General features: G+C 45.2%; 1 protein-coding gene across 1 annotated transcript; it reads left to right on the forward strand.

The window, feature by feature from the left end:
• The first annotated feature begins 3,577 nt into the window (after positions 1-3,577).
• TOMM34 (translocase of outer mitochondrial membrane 34) lies at positions 3,578-17,981 on the forward strand. The gene is made up of 6 exons (XM_011997620.1): positions 3,578-3,682; positions 4,685-5,007; positions 8,159-8,328; positions 11,223-11,370; positions 16,513-16,639; positions 16,891-17,981. Exons 2-6 carry the CDS (start codon positions 4,835-4,837, stop codon positions 16,993-16,995), a joined length of 723 nt encoding a protein of 240 aa, XP_011853010.1. The 5' UTR covers positions 3,578-3,682; positions 4,685-4,834; the 3' UTR covers positions 16,996-17,981.
• Positions 17,982-19,473: the final 1,492 nt, after the last annotated feature.

Genomic DNA, 19,473 nt, shown 5'->3' on the forward strand with positions numbered 1-19,473 from the left:
CCTAGCGCTGCCCGCGGCCAGCGGTCCTGCGCGGCCCCCCACCCTTCCAGCCCCTTCCGACTCCGGCATCCTACCAGAAACTTCCTCGGCCCTTTCTTTCCACCTGCTTGTTAACTGCCCTGTTGGCCCCTCCCTAAGTTATTTAGGCCTCGTTCTGAGCCCTAAGGATAGAGCTAAACCCTCCTCCCCCGCAGCGATTCATTTTTCAGTTAGTATTTGTTGAGTAGCTGTTATATACCTCCTGTGTAACAAGACACAAGAAGTCCCTTCTCTCAAGGACAGCGCATTCTTGTGGGGGCGGTGGGGAGGCCGTGAGTCTTAAGCGAGTCAGTAAGTAAACCAGACCTGTGGGATAATCAGGGTTAGGAAGAAGACAGATAGGGTGATGTGATAGAGTTGACTGGAGCGGGAGATCAACGGCAGCATCTCTGAAGAAGTGATATTTAAGGTGATGTCTAAATGATGGGAAGCCAAGCGCACAAGGCTTTCGGTCCTGAAGGGAACTGCAATGAGAAAGGCCCCCCAGACGATATAAACATGGTGTGTTTCAGGGGTCAAAGCATAGTGAGCCAGGGCAGGGAATAGGAGGACATGAGGTCAGTTAGGAAGGCAGACCGTTATTTATTGTGGAGGGGTTTTAAACCCTGCTAAGAAATTTGGATTTCATGCCAAACTGGAAGCTTGGCATGGAAGCTACTGGATGGGAAGCTACTGGAGAGTTGGAATCAGAAGAATAGCATGTTCTTACCTGTTCTCCCAGCGTCCAGCTTTCGTCAGCATACGGCAGGCCTTTGCCCAAAGCCCCTTCTGCAGAGTGAGTTCATCAGAAACCCTCATTGGTTAAAGCCTTGACTTTTGAAAGGAGCCTTGGATCCTGGTTTCTGTGTGTCACCGTTCAGTACCTATTTCCCTTTGCCGCCTTCCTTTCTTTTTCCTTTTGTTAGCATCTGTTGACTGCTTTACCATGTGCTGGACATTTTAGACATGATCTACTTCGATCTTTTTTATGGCCCTGTGGATAAGACGCTTAGAAAGGAGGAGTCCAAGAGTTAAATTGGCTCCCTTTGACAGTGAAGACATGGAAGAGCCGTGATTTGAATATGGATGTTTGATTTTGATGCTAAGTCCAAATTTTTAATCATTTTGCTAGACTTCTCCTCACATCCTCTCCAGATTTCATTCTTTTTTTTTTTTTTTTTTTGGTCTGCACTTTTTGCAGTTTCAAGTCACTCCTTTGCCCTCTTCTTTTTTCTAGAAAACTCTCCTTTAGGCCCACTTCCTCATGTCAGCCTTGCTTGATGAAGTTGCTGAGGAAGCTGAGGTACTGATGTTGCTGTCATTTTCATTCATCTCACCACAGCTGGTCTGGGAAAGTTTGTACGTTTGTATGGGTTAATTCTGGGTCCACAGGAAAACTAGCCTGGTATCAGAGTTTGGTTCTGCTGCTGCCGCTACGGATTTTCTAGGTAATTTTGGGCAAGTCTCTTTATTTCTCTGATCAGCCTTCTTGATCATGAAGAGAGCTCAGGGAACAGGCTGACACAATGAACCCTTCCAGCGAGTCTGTGAAGTGATGTCCTCATGTGGTAGGTGGGCACGCGTGATCAGAGCGATTGAGTGACTGTCAGGATGGCAGGGTTGATGCCCTTTCCGCCGCACCACTGCTGTTTCTGAGCAACCGTACTCTGGTGACTCAAGATGGATTACAGGTTTTGGGTACTTATACTTAGCTCCTTAAGGACAAGGATGTATTTTACTATTCTTTGTACTTTCCGCCTCTGGGCCTGGCAAAACAAGAGGGGAAAACACTTGTTATTGTTGGTATTGAATGAAAGATATCAAATATCAACATGGGAACAGGATACTTAGTGAAATAAGCAAGTTGCAGAAGGATAGGCAGTATGATACCGCTTAGGAAATGCTTTAAGAGACATAAAATGGTATCTTACCTGTTAACACACACACACACACACAAAAATGTAGACGAACATGCTTGAAAATGTTACATACCAACTTCAGGATTGTTCTGGCCTCTGGCAGTCTGGGGAGGGAGCACAGGGATAAGGATGGGGATGGCCGGAGTTTTATAAAAAAAAATTTTAAGGGCTGGGTGCCATGGCTCATGCCTATAATCCCAACACTTTGGGAGGCCAGAGTAGGAGGATTTCTTGAGGCTGGGCATTCAAGACCAACCTGGGCAACAACACAGTGGAACTCTGTCTCTACAAAAAATTTAAAAATTAATTGGGCATGGTGGTACACACCTGTAGTCCTATCTGTTTGCGAGGCTGAGCTGGGAAGATTGCTTGAGCCCGAGAGTTCGAGGCTGCAGTAAGCTCTGATCGCGCCACTACACTCCAGCCTAGGCAACAGAGTGAGACGCTGTCTCTAAAAATTAAGTTGGGAACTAATATAACATGTGCTAAATCTAGTGGTGGATTCTGAGGTAATGGTTTTCTGTATGTTTCAAAATTTTCAAAAAGAGACCCTGTTTTCAATTCTTTTTAAAATTATGGCCCACACTGGTGGGTCTGAAGTGGTTGAAAATTATCTTTAAAAATAAAAACCATTATTGGTTGGGCACGGTGGCTCATGCCGGTAATCCCAGTACTTCGGGAGGCCGAGGCGGATGGATTGCTGAGGTCAGGAGTTCAAGACCAGCTTGGCCAACATGGTGAAACCCTGTCTCTACCAGGCGTGGTGGTGGGCGCCTGTAACTCCAGCTACTCAGGAGGCTAAGGCAGGAGAATCGCTTGAACCCAGGAGGCGGAGTTGCAGTGAGCGGAGATCACTCCAGTGCACTCCGGCCTGGGTAACAGAGTGGGACTGTCTCAAAAATAAATAAAGATCATTGTGGCCACAGTGAAGGACTTGAGCCTCTGCGATTCCTGAGGGTAAGGACTGCCTTTAGGAAAATGTCTAATAATTCTCCCCATGGGGTAGCTTAAGGCTTTTTCCTGATAAAAGTTCTCGTACTCCCATCACACTCAGCTCAATTATCATTTCCCTGACAAAGTCCTCTCTGGCTTGACGAGGTAAAACTAGTCTCATGTCTTTCATGGGTCTTTCGTGTCCGTACAACTTTTGGTCAATTCGTTTATCATAGCGTTTATCATCTTGTTCTCTTTCTTTATTTCCTTCCTCCCCTTCCTCTCCATCCTTTCCTTCCTCTCCTTCCCTCTTTCTCTCTTTCTTTCCTTTCTTTCATGGATTTAAATGCTTTTTATAATAAAATACACACCCATCCATCCATGCCCACCCAAACCCAAGTAGTTACGGCATGGATTTCTTTGAGGCAGAAGCTAGTATTTCATGTATATCTTTTGTGTGTTATCAAGTTCAGTGCTGGAATGAGTGAATGAGGAGATACTTGGTTCCCTTTGAATGGCAGAAAGCTCAGTGTCCTTGCTGTCACATAAGAATGACAAACACGCCAGCCCAGCAGACCAACAAGCCTGATCAGGTTATAGTTATCTCTACTGCCTTAACACAAAGCCCAAAGAGCTCTGAGTATGCAATGTATCCTAGTGCCCTGAGGCACCCATTTCCCAGACTGATCATCTTCCCACTCTACCTGGGCAGGTTCTTCAGACCCAGAAGAAGAAAGTGTTCTCTTCTCCAACCGAGCAGCGTGTCACTTGAAGGATGGAAACTGCAGAGACTGCATCAAAGATTGCACTTCGTAAGTGGCTGAGGGTAACTTTGGGATGTCTGAGCGTCTCAGAAGAGGAGGCTGGGTTAATCTGGCTTTTTTCTTCTTTAGAAGGATCCCATCAATTACATCTGGGACAGATATTAAGAAAGTGTCACTGAGTTTCACCAGGTTACTGAGAATGGGAATCTCTACTTGGTCCTTATGGCCCCTGACTTGCGTCTTTGGAGTCTTGGCTCCACTGCCGAAACAGGAGTGGGATGGGAAGTTAGAAGTAGGCCTTAAAGTCTTTGTGAGATTTGAAACCTGGGGATGAAGTGGAGTTGCAGACCAGTAACTGGCTTGCCCAGGTGTTTTTCAGGGATGGGAGTATGTGAGGGGAAGGGAGCAAAGGAAAGAAGGAGGAATAGAGGTTAATAGACGTCTCAGAAGAAGCAAGGAGAAAGGAAAAAAATGGTATTCATGAATGACCACTTTTAGAGGACACTGAACAATGTTTCATATCTCTTTTTCTTCAAGCCAGTCTAATATTCTTTTATCATCATTAAACTCGTGCACATTTACCTGAAATGTGTTCTCAGATCTGTTGTCCTGTGACATTGCTTTAGATTCATGCCCTGGTGATAGCCAGGAGAGCAGGAAGGGTGTGAGCATACTCACGGAGCCTGTATTGAATTAATTTGTACCAGGCCCCGTGCTAGATTTTTCTCTTTGAATGTTCACGACCAACCTGTGGGGTACGTTTACCATGTGTCCCAGGCCAGAACTTAGTTGCTGAGGGTTGGGGCAGTAAAGTGATTTATCTGGGTCACATAGTTAGCGGCAGAGGTGGAATTCAGACACCACCCCATCTGACTCCAAAGCTTGTTTATTATTCCACTAGACCACAACTGTAAAAACACATAGTAGCGTGAAAGCCATGAGGCGTTTGTTCTTGATTTTGGGGCAATTGAAACTATGAAAATTGATGCACGTGCACACACATTTAACAAAATTCATGTTTCTCTGCCCTCTTTCCCCTCCTCACTTCAGGCTAAGCTGAAAAATCCCTGTTCTGAGGTTTGGCATTTTTAGCTGTGTCTCTCAGCCAGAAATTACTTCCTGTACGCTGAGTGCTCCAGATAACCCTGCCTGGAAGAAACTGTAGGGAAACCCTGGTGGCTCAGCAGCCAGCCAGTTGACATGTTTGCCTCCTATTCTAGAGCACTGGCGTTGGTTCCCTTCAGCATTAAGCCCCTGCTGCGGCGAGCATCTGCTTATGAGGCTCTGGAGAAGTACCCTATGGCCTATGTTGACTATAAGACTGTGCTACAGATTGATAATAGTGTGACGTCAGCCCTAGAAGGCATCAACAGGTGAGCTCCATTCACAGCAAGTAGTCTCCACAGCAACTCCCTGTCCTTGATTGGCTGCGGGCCATTGCCTTGTCTGTCTTCTGAGGGGATCCCTTTGGCTACACTTAGAAAACTCCCAATGGGCACGTAAGGGAAGGTGTGAAAGGAAAATCCGCTTTTGTATTTAGCAGGTTTTCAGGGAGTCCAAATTACTGAGATTGATTGATTGATTTTTGCCTACATGTGCCTCGCAGTATCTATGTACACAGTAATATTTATTGTGCACTGTTTAAGGTATTGTGCCAGGTTCAGTGGGGGATACCAAAATGAGAAAGAGATACAGACTCTAACTGGAAGAATAAGACACAAGCCCAAGCAGCTATGACAAGTCTAAAAGGATATGGTTTGTGGACATGGTTCAATATGTTGCACTGTGACCCCTCCAAGAGGTTCCCCAGATGCAATTCCTTTCTGGTCTCTGAGCAGTAATTGGCTTTTATCTCATGGATATTGCCATTTGTATAACTGATCATGTTTCCCCTCTGCGTGTGCAGCTAGAAAGCCAAACGCTATACAAATAGCAAACCCTTAACAGGACTTCATGGTATGTATTTAGTGCTTTATTGCTGGCTTGACTTGTCTACCAGCATTCTTTGTTTTCTCTTTGCCTCCTTTTTAATTTATCTGATTCCACAAAATCTACCAATTACGTGACAGACTTTGCTGTAGGACCGGGGCTGATGACTGAGACATACCTCTTCCTACCCTCATAGAGGTCCTGGTCTCAAGGAGGACAGCAGTCAGTAATAGGCAAGCACAGTACAACATGATAAGCGCCATGGTAGGAGGCAGGACAGGGGGCTCTGAGGCCAGAAAGGAGCCACCTAGCTAGCTGAGAGGGAGAAGGGGAGGCCAGAGAGAGCTTTTTAGAGGAGATGAGCTAAGATTGAGAGATGTGGGGTAGGGGGCTAGCCAGAAGACAGAGCAGCATGTGCAAGGGTAAGCAAGCATGACAGATTACAGAAATTGTAAGAAGTCGGTTTCACATGGTGCTGCAGGTAGCAGCTCAGCTTGGGACAGGTTGATGAGGCCAAGTCACACAAGACCCAGTGTTCAGGGGCTTGGACTTAATCCTGAGCAAGTGAGGCTTTATGAAAAGGTCTGTAGCAGTGGAGCAACATGAGCAGAGTTGTATTTTAGAGAAAAACTCTTTGCTGCCATGTTGAGGGATGATACGAAGGGCAACAGGATGGAAGGGAGCCATGCAACAATCCAGGGAGAGGGTGGAGAGAAAACAATGGGACCAGTCAGGGGACGTGTAGGAAATATATCAACAAGCTTTAGTGGTTGCAGGGTAGCAAGAAGGGAGGAATAGAAGAAGGCACTCAGATTGTTGACATTCAGTCAGAGGTGACTGTCGGACATAGACTAGAGATGTAATTAAAACGGTTGGGTATTCACATGGAGCAAAGGAAGAAAATACAGGTCAGACATATGGATCTGAGGATCATCAGCATAGAGGTGGATTAGGGCTGTGAGAGAGAAAAAGAACATCACAGCAAGTGGGAAGAGGATGGAGCTTTGAGAAACTCCAGCATTTGAGGGACTTACAGAGGAACAGCAGCTGGAGAGGTGGAAGGAAACAGGGCAATTATGTCCCAAGGGAAGGAGTACTACAAGAAGGATGGAGACATCATTAGTGTCAGGTGTTCCAAGGAGCTTACATTAAAGGTTTAGCAATGAAGTCACCGGTGGCTCTGATGGAAGCTGGTCAGTGGGATCGGGAGCCAGAGGGCAATGCTTTCAGAAAGTCAGGCTTGAAGGGAGGCTGGGGAGTGTAGCTGTGATGGCAAGGGGTGTCCAGTATGGTTTTATTAGGTGAGGAAAAAGTTAAAGGGACTTAAATGCTGATGGTTGGAGTTAGTAGGAGGGATGAAGATGTGGGAGAGGGAGGTGCTGCCTGGGTGTGGTCCCTGAAAGAGATAAGATCAGAAGAATGAATGTAAAATTATATATATATAATTTTATATATAACATTTTATATATAATCATATATATATATATGTATATATAATTATATGTATCTGGAGATGGGATCCAGAGCCTAGGTGGGAGGATTAGTCCCATTGTCTCTTCTATTGTGACAGGAGAGAAATAGGAAGGATTGGGCACCCAGGCAGGTAGGTTTGTATTTGGGGTATGAGGAAGTTTGCTCTAAAAAAGGGGAAGGGCCAGGGAACAGGTTTGAGGAGAGTAGAGGTTTGAAATAGCTTGCTTGGCCGCCAGGAAAACAGCCTAGCCCGAGAGATCTTGGAATTTGTGGTGATATCAGTCTGTGGTTTTTATTCTTATAATATAGGAAACATGGCTGTAGGAGCAGAAAAAGTATACAGTTAGCTTTATTCATTCATTCAACACATAACCGATTGGGCCCTGGTGGTTGCCAGGTGATGTACCAGGTGCTGGAGATCAGTTGACAGAATGAACTTGGGCCCTGGGTGGCATTTTAAGCTGAAATCTAAAGAATAAGTTGGAGTTAGCCAGGCCTGGAAGGTGGCAATCTTTTTCCAAAATGGAAATGATTGTTCTGGGTAGAGGAAAAAGCATGTGCAAAGTCGTGAACGGAAGGATCAGAAGGGAATGTGGCTCACAGTGAAGGGGGACAGGAAAGGATGGGGACCAGATCTCACAGGCCACATTAGCCTAGGGAATTGGGAACCCCTGAGGAGTTGTAAGATTTGAGAATGACGTAAGCTTTGCATTTTTTAAAAAGCCTGAGCATTAAACAAATGTCAGGTGCTTGCGTGGTTGTGCACTCGATTCATTGATAAAATATGAAACAAAACATACGATTCTTTCTTGGAGAAATTATAGTCTTTTTGGATCACGGTTTAAGTATCCTTAACAAGCAACAGATCCCCACTTTAAAGGTAACATAGTTTGATCAAGCTCAAGAAGTGTCATGGTGACTGATCTGAGATGGCGTTTATGGGTGGCAGACTTCTGTTCCTGTATTGCAGCATGTTGGAGGAGTTAAAGAGGTGGTTCTGACAAGGGGGAGGGTGGCAGCTCTGGCTCTTCTGAAAAGGCCTACCTCCCATGGGTGTGTGAAAGGAGAAATATCTTCTTGACCCAGCTGGAAACCTCCCTGCAATCCTGCCTTCCTTTCCAGAATGACCAGAGCTCTCATGGACTCGCTTGGGCCTGAATGGCGCCTGAAGCTGCCCTCTATCCCCTTGGTGCCTGTTTCAGCTCAGAAGAGGTGGAATTCTTTGCCTTCGGAGAACCACAAAGAGATGGCTAAAAGCAAATCCAAAGCAACCACAGCTACAAAGAACAGAGGTGAGCTGTGACACCCTGCCCAGTCTTACAATCTCCTGCTATCCGTTTTCTCTAGATTAGTCCTGCAAAAATTGGCATTGTTTAGCTGAGTTATAAAAATAATCTTAGGAACAAAGTATAAAACGAAATAGAAGTCTTCATCTCTTAGAGATTGTTTTCTCAGCTGTATAGTGAGGAGGATGATAAAGTCTTTCTCACAACCATGAGGACTGAATGACATAAGACACATAAAACTCCCAGCCTGGCACATAGGCATGCAGTGTGAGTTCCCTGCTCTTTCCTCTGGTAGTACTTGGGATGTAGTACTTAGGATGTTTTTGGTTGCAAAAACAGAAAGCTCAACATGGTAAAAATAGTATAGGGAATTTATTGACTCATAAAACTGAAAAATCCAGAGAGAATTCAGGCAAGGTTTACTCCAGCAGCTTACTGTATTAACAGACTAACTCCATTTTTCTGTACTTATCTCAGCTTTCTTTTCTGTTGTGTGTCAGCTTTGTCTTTGGCAAGCTTCCCTCCTAGTAGCAAAATAGCTACAGCAATTCCCTTCCTCACATCCATACCCCATGCCTCATGACCCAGAGAAAGGAAGTCTTCCTCTGTTAGCTCACTAGGAAAAGACAGGATTTTTTTTCCTCTAGCTCACATATTTTCTCAATCGATTTCTCAATCTATTCTGGTCTTCATGGTTATAGGCCATTCCCTGAAGTACACACCATAACCGGAGGATGAGAATTTGTGAGTAGGTCACCCCTGAGGCACCTGCCCCACCTCCAGAGCTAGAGAGTGACGCTTCCCAAGAGCATGTACACTGTGTGAATCCCTGGAGGAGCATGAAGAAGAGAAAGATCCAGGCTGGGCAGCCAAAAACAGGAGACTCCTCACCTCAACTGTGTGAAAGGAAGAGGCCATTTGTCAGGCACTAGGAAGCTCTTTTAATGTTCCAGGGGAATGGTCCCAGCCCAGCAAGCTAGAGATTCAGGCTAGAGGTGCAGAAGGGATCAGAGATGGAGCCCTGCCATGTGTAAGTGACCTTTAGGTGTTAGGGGAGGACAAGAGTTACTCACCTTCTACAGGAGAACCGCTGTCTGGTCATGGGTCGCATTCAGTCTGGTTTGTGGGAGCCTGGTAAGTGTTCCCCACTCTTCTCTAGGATGAAAATGTGGGGTGCTAATGAACCTGATGGCATCAGTGCACCTGCCATTGATTTCATTCTTTCAGGGTCACTGAGCCATGTGTTCCCAGCCATGTGTATGCTAAGCAGTGTGACACAGAGAGGACAGGTAGTCTTGGCCCTCAGGGACCTCTCCGTCAAATGAGGGACTGAGACATGTCAACAGTGTCTTAAAACACAAGGAAGAGGAACATGTGCTTTAGAGTCTTAGTGTTTGAGGATTTCAGAATAGAAACTGACTTAAGTGTGTGAAGGAGTCGGGGAAAGACTCAGAAGGGGTGGCAGTGGAGGTGGAACCTTGAGCTGGACCTCGAAGGAGGTCATCAGGTGGGAAGGGAGGAAGAATCGTTGGCAGAGACAGTGGAGAGAGTTGGGGAATGAAAGTGCATGGGGGGAACAGTGGAAATAAGGATGACTGCAGAGTAGTGTGTTGTAGGATGCCAGTGAAGCTGAAGCCCTACTTCGAGAGGAACCCGTGTGCGTGTGCACAGGGAGATGTACACAGGAATGTTCATAGAAGACTGTGATAGCAAAAAACAACTGGAGATAACCCAGATCTCCATAAATGGGAGAATGGACAATTTAGCTGTGGTATTGCAGCAATGAAAATGAAGGAGCTGCAGGTCTGTGCATCAACACAGATGAATCTCAGGAGTATAACATTAAGGGGAAAAAGAAAAACCAAGTCATAAAAGAATACACAGACTTACTTATTCTTCTGTATGAAGTTTGAAAACAAAGCAAACCAAAACTGCTCTGTGGGTACTATTGTATACAGTTAAACGGTTTTAAAAGGTGGGAAAGAAGCACAGAATTGGGGATAATAGTTTCCTCCAGCAGTAGATTGAATTGAGGAGGGTCCCCCAGGACTTCAAAGGTCCTAGTTATGTGGCTTTTCTTTAACTGGGTGATGAATTCACAGTGTAAACCTATAATCTTACCTTGCTCATAAATATTTAGTATTTTGTAAACATCGTTCTAAAAAATTTAAAAAGCAGATGATATGGAGCCGAGGCTGGAATAATTAATTGGGGCCAAGCAGTGAAGGGCCTGTACACCAAGTTGAGCAGCTTGGATTTCACCTTGTTCTCTCTGCTTCCTCTCCTTGAAGGCTGGAGCAGAGCTGCATGTGTTAGATGAGGGAGGATACTCACAGGCTCAGCCCAAACCAGAGATGAGGAATAGCAAGCTCTTCTCCCTTTTTTCCATAGTCCAGAAACTATACCCTTTCTTTACCAGATGTGTATTAATATTTATTTACTTCTTATCCTGCCTTAAGTATATAGTGTGTTCTGTACTTTCTTACATACTCTCAGATTTGACCCTGAAAATAGCCATCTGTGTAATTAGTATTGCCTCATTTTATTGGTGAGGAAATTGAGGTCCAAAAGTTCTGTAGGTCACACAAGATCTTCCAGCTACCAAGAGGCAGTGACAAGGCTAGAACCTGGGTTGCTTTTTATCGTTTATATATTTTTATGTGCATGCAAAAATGTATTTATATCAGGAGTCCCCAACTTCTTGATGAAAAACTGTTGAATTGCCCAGAAGCTATTAATTGGGGGAAGTCATTAATCAGGAAGGATGATTTACAACAGTGGAGGAAATCTCTGGGAGAGAGGATTGTGAACAGTTTGGAAGGGATGATGCTGAAGAGATCTCACTGATCTCAGTTGGGTGCTGCTCCATGGTTTTTTCCCTCTTCTGAATTTGTATCTAGTGCCTTCTGCTGGGGATGTGGAGAAAGCCAAAGTTCTGAAGGAAGAAGGCAATGAGCTTGTAAAGAAGGGAAACCATAAGAAAGCTATTGAGAAGTACAGTGAAAGCCTCTTGTGTAGTAACCTGGAATCTGCCACGTACAGCAACAGGTATCTCCTACATAGCTGCTGGCCTGGGGCATTTCAGGACACTGGATGTTTTGTTTCATAGTCTACTCTTGGACTTCAGTGGGCCCTTCATCCCTAGCATTTAGTCAAGTATGTTATGGCTGAAAACATGCATCCCTGTTGTGAGCTAGACATGACCAGTGGCATTCATTATCTCAAAAGGGTAGAAACTGAGGGATGCCAAATGGTAGCCTGGGCTTTGTTGGCCCCTGTCCCCAGAATTTTCATAAGCATATAATGTAAGTAAAAGCAGTGTGCTTGCTCTGCAACACAACCCTAACACAAGCCTCTTAGCCTGTCCACTCCACCACGCTGCTCCCTACCCTTCTCCAAGACCCTCCTGTTAGAAATTTTGGCATCATTTCTGTCTGAGAGCACTGACCCAGAAGCCAAAGTGTGAGGTAACCATTGCCTGGCCTGAGAGCAAGAAGGACGGGTACAGTCTAGCCTGAAGGGTTAGACTTGTGGGCCTGTAGAAAGCCCTGCACCAGGAGCTGCCGTCAGTGATCACTGACAGAGCCTAGGAGCCAGGGCGCGGTCCCTTCACTGTGTAGGAGGGACTGTTCTGCAACAATGCTCGGAGGTACTACAGGTGGTCTTTCTGTTTTAGTGTTGAGAAAATTGAGGCTCAGAGAAGGAAAGGTTTTGCCTTCAACTCACCCAGCCAGTAAATGTTGGCACCAAAATTGGAATCTGACTTCAACAAGATCTTCCTGTTACTTTTACTCTCAGAACCTTGAAACATTCAGCAAGAGCCCATATCAAAACCAAATGCTTAGTATAAAACATTTATTATAAAATGTTATAAATCCTTCCCTATCAGTATACATGTATCACTCTCTAGTTCAAAAATCTTGGATCTAATGTAGACACATTGTTCCTTATTCCAAACTCTTGAGATAAAATGTGTTTTCCAGCCACAGTGGCTCAATGCCTGTAATCCCAACACTTTGGGAGGCTGAGGCGGGAGGATCACTTGAGATCAGGAGTTCGAGACCAGCCTGGCCAACACGGCAAAACACCATCTCTACTGAAAATACAAAAAATCAGCTGGACGCCGTGGCACATGCCTGTGATCCCAGCTACTCAGGAGGCTGAGGCAGGAGAATCACTTGAACCCAGGAGGCAGAGGTTACAGTGAGCCAAGATCGCGCCACTGCACTCCAGCCTGGGTGACAGAGTAAGACTCGATTGTCACAAAAAAAAAAAAAAAAGAAGTGTTTTCCACTTCAGTGAGGTAATATGGTCTGAATTATGTAACACTCCAGCAGCATCTGGGGCAGCTTGCAGAAGTATTTCTGCCAGTGAAACTTGGAAATTCCATGTTCACATGGGGTGGAATAGAGAAACGAAGTAGCTTCATGTCAGTTCAGATCAGGTTTTGCTGCCCAATGAGTTGGAAAGATAACTTGTAATTTTAAAGCTTATATTTTGGAATTTTGCACCTGTGGTTTTATTGCTGATTGGACCAGAGGGGCCTCAATCTGCCAGGCTAATTTGAAAAAGAAGCCTGCAGCCTATTTGTTTCATATTTGTGCGGCATCTTCTAACTCCTCTATCTCTGGGCCCTCTTTCACCTTGCTTACCTTATGCTGCTAGACACCTCCATTAACTCATTTTTCTGGATCATTGCCACATTTGGAGCTGTGTTTTGTCTTGTTTAGATACCGTTCTTCATGCAGGTGTCTGCGCCACACTGTTTTACTTTTGCTTTATAATATCTTATAAGGCTGGTCTTTTCTTCATTCTTCTTAATCAGAGCATTCCTAGTATTTGCCCATGTTTGTTCTTCTAGCTAAACCTTCAGATCATTTGGCAAATTCCAAAAAATGTTTTGTTGGACAGCTTTTGGTTGTGATTGCATTGGATTTATAATTTAATCTAGAGGACTAATGACAAAATGAATTTTTAGGCATTGTGGCTAACATTTTACCACATCCTGGAACGTCTTGAACATAGTCTAATGCTCCACCTCATGTACACCCATCTGAATGACACAGTTCCTAGGCTTTGGCTTACTTTGGCTCCCTTTGTGCAGGTGACATCTGAGTGCATAGCAGCTACAACTTGCCAGCCCTGAAACAGCTCTCATAAGAATCTCATTTGTACTCACAGCAGTTCTTCAGCTTAGGTCATTGTCCTGTATTACCTAATCAGGCTCAGAAAGATAAATTAATGACCACAAAGTTAAACAACTAATACTTGATGGCTGGGATTTAAGCCAGATCTTTGTGACTCCAAGGCTTATTTCCCTTTCACTCACTCGTGTTATTTCCCAACCCCTTTGTAATTAAAACCCTTCTGACTGGATACAGAGTCAGTTCATTTACCAAAAGTCAAGGGTGTTTGTTTTATTACCTGAAGTTACGCATTTTGATCATCTTAAATATAGTCTTGAGAAGTCTCATATGCCCCTAGTAATCACTACCTTTCTATTCTGAAGTCACAATACAGTGCATAATGCTTTCACTGTGGTTCCTCTACTTCCCAGACACTTGGCTATTTCTTTAAATTGCCAAGCCTATGGGGAGGAAACTTTAGTTTCCTTAGAATTCCTCTATGTTCAGGCTGGGCACGGTGGCTCATGCCTGTAATCCCAGCACTTTGGGAGGCCGAGGTGGGCAGATCACTTGAAGTCAGGAGTTTGAGACCAGGCTGGCCAACATGCTGAAACCCCATCTCTACCAAAAAATACAAAAGTTAGCTGGGCATGGTGGTGCGTACCTGTAATCCCAGCTACTCGGGAGGCTGAAGTGAGAGAATCGCTTGAACCCAGGAGGTGGAGGTTGCAGTGAGCTGTGATCATGCCACTGCACTCCAACCTGCGGACAGAGCGAGACCCTGTCTCCAAAAAAGGACTTCCTCTGTGTTCAAAGTTCAAAACAGGGGCTACTATTCTAAAACTTGGTGGTTTACAACAACCATTTTATTTTGCTTGTAATTTATGAGTCAGGAATTAGGGAAGGGCAGTTCTCATTTGGGGTCTTTCATGCAGGATCAGCAAGATGGTAGCTGGGGCTGGAATCCTCTAAAGCCTTCTTCCTCGATTGGCAGCCGGGCTGCCTGACTCAAATGGCTGGGCGATGGAACTGCTAGAGCAAGCTGGCACCTCTTTCCACTTTCTTAGCAGCCTTTTCATGTGTGCTGGCGTGAGCTTCCTGAGAGCGTGGTGGCCTCAGAGTAGGTGGCTTCTTCCCTGTCAGTTCAAGGCTCCAAGAGCGAGTGTTTCTAGAGACCAAGGTGGAAGCTGCAAGACCTATTATGACCTAACCTTGGAAGTCACATCGTGTCCCTTCCTCTGTGCTCTGTTGGTCAGAGCAGTCACAGAGCCTGCCTGAATTCAAAGAGAGAGAGCAGATACCCCTCCGCCTCTCAGTGGGAGGAGTGCCAAAGAATTTGTGCCTGTCTTTTAAGTTGTTACAAGGAGAAGGTTTTTCTCTCTGTTAATTTATAAATTCCATGCAATCACAAAGGACTAGTCGAATTTTCTTCTTTAAATTCATGGTAAGTTTGTTAGAGAAAAATGAGAACACCAACATGAGAGAATCTGGTGTGTGATAAAGTCTGGGGCAAAGAGAGAGTATTTAATAAGAGGTGTTGGGTTAGCCAGGTTAGAGTTAAACATGAATCCTACCTTCTTATTTTAAAGTAAATTCTAAGTGGATCACAGTTTGGAATGTAAAAAGCGAAACCATTAAGTTATAGAAGAACATATGGATTAACTGTCTTCCAGTGGGGAAGGTATTCTTATGTGAAGGTAAAAAAATGTTACAGAAGTCGTTAAAGGAAAAGTTAGAGAAGTTTGATTTCATAAGATTAAAAACCCTTATGTAAAGATGTTCAGCTTTACCCACAACTAAGCAACTAAGACAGTGAGATACTGTTTCCATATTGGCATACATTAAAATTTAAGACCCAAAGTTGGTACAGTTGTAGGAAAATAGGCTCTGTCAATAACTATTCAGCTTTTTTGGAAAGCATTTTGGCAGTAACAATCAGATTTTCTTTTTTTTTTTTAAGAGATGGGGTCTCCCTATGTTGCCCAGGCTGGTCTCAAACTCCTGGGCTCAGTTGATCTTCCCACCTTGGCCTCCCAAAGTGCTGGGATTATAAGCATGAGCCACCGCACCTGGCCAATCAGATTTTAAAATGCATGTATCTTTGGATACAGCAGTCCCTTGCACAAGGATGTTCATCATGGCATCATTTATTTACAAACTGGAAACAATGAAAAATACCTCTCAATAGGAAATTGGTAAAACAAATTATGCTACGTCCAACTTAGTGAATACCTGCGCCCACTGAAAACAGTAAGGTGGAACAGATGAACTTACGTAATGAGCGCCCAGACATCTGACGGTTTGTTTTTAGTGACTGTGTTTGGAGAGAAGGACTAGATCTGAATCAGGAAGATATACATACACATGCACTTTTTTTAACCCACAGATGCAGAATATATTGTTGTATGGATGCACATGACTTTTTTCCAACATTTTATTATGAAAATGTTCAAAATATAGGAAAGTTGAAAGACTTGTACATGGAACACCCATATACCTACCATCTAAATTATCCAATTAGTATTGTCACATTGCCTAATCACTGTGTAGCCATCTGTTGGTCTATATTATTGTCTTTGATGCACTTCAGAGTAAATTGCAAACGTCTTTACATTTCACCCCATGTCAGCATTATATCATTAGAGTTCAGTAGTTTTTATTTTTTTTTTCCCTTAAAGTAGATAATTTTTTAATCTGTCAAGGGAAAGGTTTCAGGAAACCTTTTCTTTGCTTGAAAGAGCTCAGTATAGGAGAGTGCAGTACAGCATGATATAATTAGATGAGATCAAGCTCTGGAGTCCCGTGAACAAACCGCCTGCCTGTTTGAATCCTGGGTCTGCCCCTCAGTACTGGCGATACCTGGCCCAAGTTCGTTTACCGTTCTGAGCCAGCATGTTTCATCTGTGAAAAAGGCTAGGATTGTTGTGAGGATTTAAGAAGACATAAAGTAGCCAGCACAGAGTAGGTGTTCGGCAAATTGGAGATCACTTCTCAGACTACTCCACGGCATGTGGGTGGCCCATAAGAAGTGACTGAAACCTCCAAAATGGTCTTTCTCCTTCAGAGCGCTCTGCTATTTGGTCCTGAAGCAGTACACAGAAGCAGTGAAGGACTGCACAGAAGCCCTCAAGCTGGATGGAAAGAACGTGAAGGCATTCTACAGACGGGCTCAAGCCCACAAAGCACTCAAGGTAAAAAAAAAAAAAAAAAAAAAATCCTGGCTAAAAGGTCCCAACATACCTACAGAGATTTATGCCAGTGGCACTGTTCATAGGGTATAGCCAAGCTGAGGCAATATCTGCAGCTTTAACTTCTCATCCTGAGCCCAGGATAACTCAGAGCAGGCCTGTGGGCTGGGGTTTGCAAACACTTTGCTGCCTCAGCAGCTATCCCCACCCCAGTCCGGGAACCTTCCCCACACTCCTGTCTTTTCTTCTATTAGGACTATAAATCCAGCTTTGCAGACATCAGCAACCTCCTACAGATTGAGCCTAGGAATGGTCCTGCACAGAAGTTGCGGCAGGAAGTGAAGCAGAACCTACACTAAAATCCCAACAGGGCAGCCGGAACCCCTCCCTGACCTTACCCAGAGAAGCCACGGGTCACCTGCTCTGTGCCCACTCCTGAAACCCAGCATGCCCCAAGTGAGCTCTGAAGCCCCCTTCTCAGCCCCTTGATGGCCTTCCACCCTGTAAGAGGCGTTGCTTGTTCAAATTAAGCTCAGTGTAGTCAAACACAGACATGGTGGTTGCGCCAGAAAGGTCCCCACTAGGGCTAAGCGTGAAGCTGAAGCCCTGTGTCCATTCCCCCAACCCAGCTAGCTGATCACACCAACAAATCCTCATCAGCAAAGCGTTTGGCTTTGTCCTGCCCAAGTGTGCTGCAGACTGAGTGCTGCCCTTGTAGCTTCCCCAGACCCCACCTCACTGCAGTCCATCTGAACAACCTGAGCTCCCGGGCAGGGGTGGGAGGAGGGGGATAAACCTAAGGCCCTGATCCAAAGCAGCCTGTTGAGCTGGTTCTCCAGGGCTGCAGTCTCTCCAGGTGTACAGCTGCTGTCCCTGCCCTGCCCTGTCCTGTCCTTTCCTTGCACAGTCTCCTGTGTCTGAGCCCCAGTGCCTTCTGTTCAGGCCCTGCTTTGGTGGGAAGGCGGAGCCCTGACCCTTGGACAGCTGTCCTTGACTCTGTGCTGCTGCCTTCCGCAGAGAGGCACCTAAGCTGATGAAAGAGCCCAGTGATTGTGGCCACTCCTCCTCAAGGTGGGAGTGGGAGAGAGGCCTCCTTGGTCAGTGTCCTGCTTTCTGGGCAGGGACTTGGCTTTTTGTTCCAACAGTGGCCTTCTCCGGGCTTCATAATTCTTTGTAATATGTTGAAGTTAATTTGAACTGACTGATTTTGTTGAATTGTGTTTAAGCTGTTGCATTAAAAGGCTTTGTTCTACATCAGTGTCTCCTGTGCTTTCATTTATGCCTTTTCAGCTTTGCACCTGGAACTTTGTAGTGATAATAAAAGCTATTGCTTACTGGGCATTCATTTGCTGAACAAATTTATTGACCTGTCTGCATGGGCCAGGCACTGTGAATAGTGCTAGGGAGACAGCAGTGAACAGACACAGCCCCTGTTCTCAGAGGGCTGGTAGTCCAGTGGGAAGCCAAGAAGTTACCACACATGTAAAATTGCAGCTTGCCTGAGTGTCGTGAAGCAGTCGTCAAAGTGATTTTCCTGCCCAAAAGGGGAAATTTGATGCAGTGGAGGTAAGGGGGTCCCTGAGTAAGTAAAGCTGGAATTGAGTTCCAAACAGGGAGGTTAACTAGTGAAGAGGGGAGGGAAAGCACCGTGGACAGAACGGCATGTGGAAGGCCCTCACTGGGAGCACGGCCAGTGAGTACAGGGACCTGAAAGGGCCGATGAAATTCACAAAACATGGTATGGGGTGAGGCTGGCGAGTGCTTTACGATCTAGCTAGCATCAAGGGCTGCCTCCCTTTCGTGGGCTGGTTTTCACCTTATGGAAGTGGAGTTTTAGGATTCCACAGAGCAGAGCAGACAAAGGGGTCTGATCATCCCTTGGCTCCCATCACACAGTGCTAAGCAGCATTCGGTGTTAAGCATACCACCTCTGAGCGAGCTCTCTTGATGAGTCTTGTCTGAGCCATCACAGACACCCAGGCTGAAGCAGAGTTAGACAAACCCCATCGGCATAGTCAAGGGACAGTTTCAGAGTGGGGCACTGTACCCCTTTATTGTCTCATAAGCAGGCAGGACTGATGTGAGGTAGGTTTCATGACATCCAGTCACAACTGATTTACATCATCCTGAGCTCTAGAAGGCAAGCAACTTGATTTGCTAGTAAAGACGCAGAGGGTAGGGCTGGCACAACCCAAAGAGGCTACTCGTTTTGTACTTCAGAAATTTCTGATGAACACAACGTGATAAGCTTCCTCATCCCCATCACTCATCTTTGAAAGTTAACATCATTCAGTCTTTTCCAGAGAGGCTTTGAGGAATAAAACTTCTGCTTCTCATAGGTTAATGTTTCTAGGAGAGGGACACACAGCTATCAATGTGACTGTCTTAAAGGTTGTGATGGAATTCTACCCCCACTCCCAGAGAAGGTCAAACACCGTTACGTGGGAATGACAGGGCAGAGAGCAGATCATGCGGGGTCTCCTAGGCTGTGTAAAGTGGTCCTTATTCTAATGGTGGGAAGCTACTGCAGGATTTATGCAAGGATGATACATTAGAGAGGCATTTTGAAAGAAGCCTTAGGACTGCATGGTGGAGGACAGACTGCGGGAGGGCCAGGGTAGATGCAGTTAACCAGTGGAAGGTAGTGAGTGCAGGGGTTGAGCTTAGCTCAAATTAGTGGATTTATTCCACTAGGTAGTGGAAGTGGATTTCGATTTGGTAGGAGGTCATGTTGGTGGATTTTCTCTGGAAGATGGGAGGAGAGAAAGTGGTATGGCAGCAGGGCTGGGGAAACCCTCCGATTTTAGCTTTTGCAACAGAATGGTGGGGCCATTTGT

The sequence above is a fragment of the Mandrillus leucophaeus genome, unplaced genomic scaffold, assembly GCF_000951045.1.
Source record: "Mandrillus leucophaeus isolate KB7577 unplaced genomic scaffold, Mleu.le_1.0 Scaffold544, whole genome shotgun sequence".
Classification (NCBI taxonomy): domain Eukaryota; kingdom Metazoa; phylum Chordata; class Mammalia; order Primates; family Cercopithecidae; genus Mandrillus; species Mandrillus leucophaeus.